Here is a 7,035-nt window from a genome sequence, read left to right as displayed (position 1 = left end):
TCGATTGGCCACAGTAGCAACACTGCCTCCATGTGTGTGACTAACTTGTACCCAGCTTTAGTTTCTCTTCTCTCTCATCATTTCTCTGTTTCCCTGACCACTGTTGCTATGATACAAAGTAGACCAACCAGCGCAGAGGGAGATGGTCTTCCATGCTATATGGTGGATGTTGTTCTTATGCCCACTAGTGTGCTCTGCTGATCAGTGCCACGCACATCTGTGAGGAAGAGTGGATACCTGCCTTCAACTCATTTGGCTTTCATTCAGCACGTCTGACGCCTGTGAATTCTCACATCCCCGCCGCACATCAACACTGAGGGTTCAATGGACAAAAACTCCTCACACTGTGAATGCGTGATTCTGTTTGCGTGTGTAGGTAAAGCGCAGTATGGGCAGGGGGGGGATGCTTTTATATTTATGTGGTTCAGTGCATGCTGATCAGCCCATAGGCCATCTGTCTCATCTACAGTTTGACTCTTTTCACGCAACGGGACTCTCAACCCACAGCCTTCCCCCTTGCCTCTGGCTAAACTCTGCATGCTCGCCTGCACACTTGTGTATTTATGCACATGTACAGTATGTGTGTGCCTAGCTATAAGTGAGGCACTCCTGGAAATATGCCTCAAAAGTGAATGGATACTACTTCAGCAGTTCAAGTTCTACCAAATTTTGCCCTGTAGAAATCTTGCTCAGCATCGCTCCCTAGTGGGCAGAGGGGTAAAGTCTCCTCTTGTCATTTTCAGTATCATTTGGCTGAGAAGAGATCAGAGGAATCACATCAGAGAAACTGATGTTGAACGCACTATTTCTTTCCTGTGTGTCATTTTACATCTTAAGTAGCTTTGGACCTGCCTGTCGTCTATGAGGCAGCCGTGTGTTTATATGTAAAGTCAGTACTTTGAAGCAGAAACACAACAGAAGGAAACAACTGGAGCACACCAACAACCAGGGGATGTTTATAAACAAGTCTAAAACACACTGAGTAAGAGATGAAGATTTCACATAATAGATAATATCACCATGGTGATTTTGGTCACCCCTGAAAATAATTCATGAATGAATAAGAAGAGTTCAGCAGAGGGGATTTAAACCCAATTCATAGAGAATATGACCTAAAACTGACACACTCCACCTCCCTACTCAAACGCAGTCTTATTCTCACCTTCACTGCCTTAGCAACCATAAGCACACATATACACCAACATAAACACACACACAGACACACACACACACACACACACACATCAACACTGGATTGTGACTAAATAAAAGCACAGCTGCTCTAGGAGGTTGCGTGCCTGTCAGGCAAGGAAATCTACGATCCAGTGGTTTATTATATGCTTAAAGAGAGACACAGAGACAGATAAACACACACGCACACGCACACTCTCTCTCACACACACACACACACACATACACAAACACACACTGAAAGCATCTGAATTCCTTCAGCGTGAACCACTCTCATCCTCTCTCATCCCCATCCCTTTTATACTAAACGCTTCAAAAGCACTCAGAAAGCAGCTGCTCGCGGGAAAACGCTGGCACGTATCGGACGGTGAGAGAACGACCCTATCCCGGCTCGGAGCCTACCGACAGGACAACTCTCCTTCCGTTATTTATCTGCTGTCGGTTAACCGTGCTCCACACAGTCGCTGCTTCAGCACCAGCGTCCGTGTTTTCGGGACGGGCTAGCAGAAAGGGAAAGCCCTGCCGTTATCTCTGTCCCCGTCCGTGCCTCTGTCCCCACATCGCCTCGTCTGAACCCCGAATTGCGGGACTCTGCCACCTCAAATAAAAACCCTTATTTCTCTCTTACCTTCCGGCTTGTTTTCGGCAGCCATTTCCCCTCCGCCGCGCGCCTCATCCCTCCTCCTCCTCCTCTTCCTCCTCCTCCTCCTCCTCGACTCGACCTAGTGGTGGTGGAGGTGGTGGTGGTGGTGGAGGGAGGGAGGGAGGGGTGGAGGGAGGTGGGGGGGGTGGAACAACGCGCGTGCACAGAGAGGACAGCTCAAGGAGGGGGGCGGGGCTGATGAGAAGAGGGGGAGGGGGGAGCGAGCCTGCCGCGTTTGGAGACACTATTGGACCGGACGGTGAGGATTGACAGCGGGGATCCGTGATGGTGACTCGCAGAATTCTCCATCCCTCCGTTTTGCACGTTGGCCCCGCCTCCCTGACGTACACGCGCACTCTTCTTCACTCTCTCTCTCTTTCGCTCCTCTCACGTCACTGAACGACGTCTGTATTCGAGGACACCTTGACAGCCTCCCACAGCATCATCATCATCATGCTCATCGTCGTCTTCTCTCTCTCTCTCACACACACACACACACACACACACAACGAAGGCCTATACACAAAGTATACATTACACACACTAACGCGCGCGCTCATTTCTTCACTGTTGCAAAAAAAAAAAAAAATGCATTGTAAGGTCGCGTCCAGACATAAATCATGAACCCCTCGTGAATGCAAATGCAAAGAAGTGCTTGAGAGAGACTTTTTTTTTTTTTAGGGAGCGCGATATGGATTTTTTAGACGGGCTCGCGGGTGCTGTCGCTGTCCGTGGTGCTGAAGCTCTCGGTGCTGAAAGGACAGCTCCTCACGCGCCTACACAGCCTGTACGCACTCTCTACCTGCTGTCTTTGAGCAGTGTTGTGGAGTAGAAGTGATGATAGAAGAACTTAGAGAATAGATTGGGAAAAAACATGGCACCCCCTCCTTGTTGTTGCACATTTTGGCTCAAGCTGAAAACCGTTGCTGTGGATTGCCCTAAACAGGAAGTGAAGTTTATACCCAAGCAGAATATTCTTACTGACACTACCAGGCTATCCCTTCCAAACAGTTCGGCTTAACTGGGCCTATTATGTGCTTGTTTCAAGCCCACACTGTCACTTTATGCCTCGGGGTAGAATATCGCCTTTGCACCAAAAAAGCCTTGTGTTTGACAGAGACAATCGTCTCCGTAGACACGCTTCACGGTTAGCTGAGGTTTTGAATGGTTCCTCTTCAGCTACATATGCTTGGCATGTAAGAGCAGAGGCACTCAGGGATTTTTGGCATCTACAGAGTTCAGGCAAGATGACTGGCAATAGGAAATGTTTACATATATTGCCAAGAAATAGATTTAAACCTCAAGAATCGAGTGTCTTTGTTCCATAGAAAGAATGATGCTGTATGAGACATGCAAACACAAGACAATGGCCATTTCATTAAAAAAAAAAAAAAGCTGTAGCTGTAGCCTACAGTATATGTTCAGCACAAAGGTTTGCAGAATCAACATTCCAAAAATAAACTGTCATGTATAAACAAAGTTAAAATTCCTACATTGAGTGATGGTGGTGAGAGGAAAACAGTGGCGGTTCTGGGGAGGGGCCAACAGGGGCCAGTGCCCCTGTGAAACTGAACCTGGACCCCCCTGTGGCCCACCCTCCACACCAAACAAATATTACATTAAACAAATATACACAAATTCTTCAAACTCCTCCCCTCCTGCAGGCGCTACAGATCACTGTGCGCCAAAACAACCTGCCATAGGAAGAGTTTCTTCCCCCAGGCTGTCACTCTGATGAACACTAAACCATAACAGTGTCATACCTGTTGGATCAATACTCTCTGTAAATATACAATGCAACAATTCTCCAAGCAGAATTCCATATTTCTATTTATTTTATTATTTAACTACTATTTTTTTAAATGTAAAAACTACCTCTGCTACTCACCACTGCACTTTTATCATATTATTTTAGCCTGTATATATTAGCCATGCCTACTTGTTGTTCTTTACTTATAGCTGATGTTATTGTTATATTTTCATTATGTTTTATTTGTATGTCTTATTCTTATGCCTTGTACATAGAGAGCACAGTTTTCCAAAGTCAAATTCCTTGTGTGTTCAAGCATACCTGGCCAATAAAGATTCTGATTCTGATTGTGATTATACAATAAAAAAAGCTTCGGTATTGCGCCGATGTTACAGGCGGAACACATGTGTGGCGCTTGGTTCCAGTCCCTTAGAGCAGTGGTTCTCAAAGTGGGGTCCTGGGACCCCTGGGGGTCTGTGTACCATAGCGTGGGGGTAATAAATAATTAGAATACATTTCTAATAAACTATAAAATTGTGCTGTGTCATTAAAAACAGCATATACACCATTGTTAGGATACCATTTAGTGGCTTGAAGGGATATGCCAGTCTTGCCACTGTTAATTTAAGTATAAATGCTGTCATGTTGAGTCCACAAGGAATAAAATGACCCTCTGTTTTAAAGTATATAAGTGGTATTTACTTGATTCAGATTGAAGTGTTATCTGTTTATCACTATGGAACAGGTCTGAAGTATTTGGATTCATAGGTTTTACAATACAAATAGTTCCAAGGGCATCTAAGAGTGCAGATGGTAGTAAGCATGTGTTCATAACTGTAATTGAGAGGGTCCTTGGAAAATGTTCTCATCTGTAAGGGGTCCCTGGCTCCAAAAAGTTTGAGAACCTCTGCCTTAGAGCGCTAAGGGACTCATGTTGAGTGTAAACAGCCAGACAGCTGCTGTCAGTCTGCATTTTGATATAGTACACAGTAGTATATATGTCTAATATATATGGATGCAAACTGCCAGTTTGTTCTCAGCCAGTCCTTGCCCTTCTCAGTCTCTTTTCTCAGGGTTGAATGTGTCCCTCTGACAACACCCTTGGCCCCAGCCTGCCCCCCCCCAGTAAAATTGGTCTAGAACCGCTACTGGAGGAAAATCCCACAAACCACACTTACGAACATATTTGAGGTGTCTGAACTTTAATTATAAATTTCAAATGTATGAGAATAAAAACAACATAGAAATAAAATATTAATACAAAACCCATTTATTTCAATAATTGGTGCTTCAATAGATTTTAGTCATATTCATAAGACCATTCTTTTTAGAGTTTTCAAAACAGGATATGAATCTTTTAGATTCTGGGCCTTAGTTCCCATAAACAGAAGAAACTGAAACTGCATTCAAAAAAGCAAAAAAATCCATAAGCTAGGTGAAATCCAAGAAGCAAAGGTGTCTGTCAAGAAAATCCTCTTGGTTCTTTTGCAAAACCATCTTATAGCTCCTGTGGTGTTGTGATATTCAATTTTTTTGTAAACCAAAAACACAATATATCTTGCAGAATGTAAGACATATATTTTGAGCAACTTTTGTTTAGTCACTGTTCTGTGATCTTCCTAAGGCATAGCTTGACTGGCAGTCAAACCCTTCAGAGAAATACATTTTAAAAAAGTACTAATCAGCTCCTTTCATAAAAGTACCCATATGACTCCAGTGTGTTGAATTAATATTCATTTTGTTTCTGAATTCTGACCTCATATGAGCAGTTATATTATCTCACAAAAGTGAGTACACCCCTCACATCTCTGCACATATTTAATTATATATTTTCATGGGGCAACACTGCAGAAATGACACTTTGATACAATGTAAAGTAGTCAGTGTACAGCTTGTATAACAGTGTAAATTGACTGTCCCCTCAAAATAACTCAACATACATTAAAGTCTAAACAACCAGCATCAAAAGTGAGTACACCCCTAAGTGAAAATGTCCACATTGGGCCCAAAGTGTCAATATTTTGTGTGGCCACCATTATTTTCCAGCACTGCCTTAACCCTCTTGGGCATGGAGTTCACCAGAGCTTCACAGGTTCCCACTGGAGTCCTCTTCCACTCCTCCATGAAGACATCAAGGAGCTGGTGGATGTTAGAGACCTTGTGCTCCTCCACCTTAGGTTTGAGGATGCCCCACAGATCCTCAATAGGGTTTAGGTCTGGAGACATGCTTGGCCACTCCATCACCTTCACCCTCAGCTTCTTTAGCAAGGCAGTGGCCGTCTTGGAGGTGTGTTTGGGGTCGTTATCATGTTGGAGTACTGCCCTGCGGCCCAGTTTCTGACGGAAGGGGGATCATGCTCTGCTTCAGTATGTCAAAGCACATGTTGGCATTCATGGTTCCCTCAATGAACTGTAGCCCCCCAGTGCCGGCAGCACTCATGCAGACCCAGACCATGACACTCCCACCACCATGCTTGACTGTAGGCAACACACACTTGTCTTTGTACTCCTCACCTGGGCTCCACCACACACGCTTGACACCATCTGAACCAAACAAGTTTATCTTGGTCTTATCAGACCACAAGACATGGTTCCAGTAATCCATGTCCTTAGTCTACTGTCTTTAGCAGACTGTTTGCAGACTTTCTTGTGCTTCAGCTTTAGAAGAAATGTGAGGGCTGTACTCACTTTTGTGAGATACTGTACATCGTCTTATCTATCCTAAATATATAATATACTTTGGTAGGTCATCTCAGTGCAAGACTTTCAGTTAAATAGCTAGAAAAATGTGAGAATTTGAATTTAAACACATGGCTCTTGTGTGGATGAGTCGTTGGTGAAGAGACTTATCCCATCATGCTCTCATATGAATATTCTCTATTGATAAGTTCCATAGACTACCACATGGTTCCCAATGTCTCCCCCAACCTGAGACAGATGGTGACAGATGGGCAGTGAGAGCCAGTTCATCACTGGGGCTATCAAGTGTGCTCCTACATTCACCAGTGTTTCACTAAGTCAGGCCCAAGACCCCTCAGAGGGGCTTAGCAGTTAGCTATGGCACCCCAAAGCCACCCCTCTCTATGCCAGCTGGCAGGTCCTACAGCCCATCATATCCATGAGTAGTATCTCCATATATTAACTACAAACCCAAACAGCATTACTACATTCAACAGACCAAGGCTCTGTTCAAGCAAGCTCCAGGTAGTGACAACACTGAGACTACCTACTCTACCACATGACTGCTAATGGCCACCTACAACCCAAAAGACAGCAAAGAGAAGAGTCAGGAGAATGATGTTTGAAAGAGGTAAGGGAAGGTAGAGTTAAGGCCAGACCCCCGCCAGGTTAGGCTTTACGCTCTACCTCCCCCAACTCCCCTCATTCCCCCACTTCAATGAAGGATGAGGGAAGAGAAGAGAGAGGCAACAGAGAATGAGTATGAAAGAAG

At 44.5% G+C, this 7,035-nt stretch overlaps 1 protein-coding gene across 2 annotated transcripts in view; it reads right to left on the bottom strand.

The window, feature by feature from the left end:
* The window catches only part of LOC117814473 (calmodulin-binding transcription activator 1-like), a 78,229-nt gene extending 76,324 nt beyond the window's left edge, over positions 1–1,905 (bottom strand). For both annotated transcript variants that reach the window (XM_034686924.1, XM_034686216.1), the window contains exon 1: positions 1,820–1,905. In XM_034686924.1, the coding sequence (XP_034542815.1) occupies positions 1,820–1,844 (25 nt within the window). In that variant the 5' untranslated portion in view covers positions 1,845–1,905. The remainder of the gene's footprint in view (positions 1–1,819) is intronic.
* Between the last annotated feature and the right edge of the window lie 5,130 nt (positions 1,906–7,035).

This window comes from Notolabrus celidotus, chromosome 1 (assembly GCF_009762535.1).
Source record: "Notolabrus celidotus isolate fNotCel1 chromosome 1, fNotCel1.pri, whole genome shotgun sequence".
NCBI lineage: Eukaryota > Metazoa > Chordata > Actinopteri > Labriformes > Labridae > Notolabrus > Notolabrus celidotus.
The sequence above is the reverse complement of the archived record's forward strand: the minus strand, read 5'-3'. Positions and strand labels throughout refer to the sequence as shown.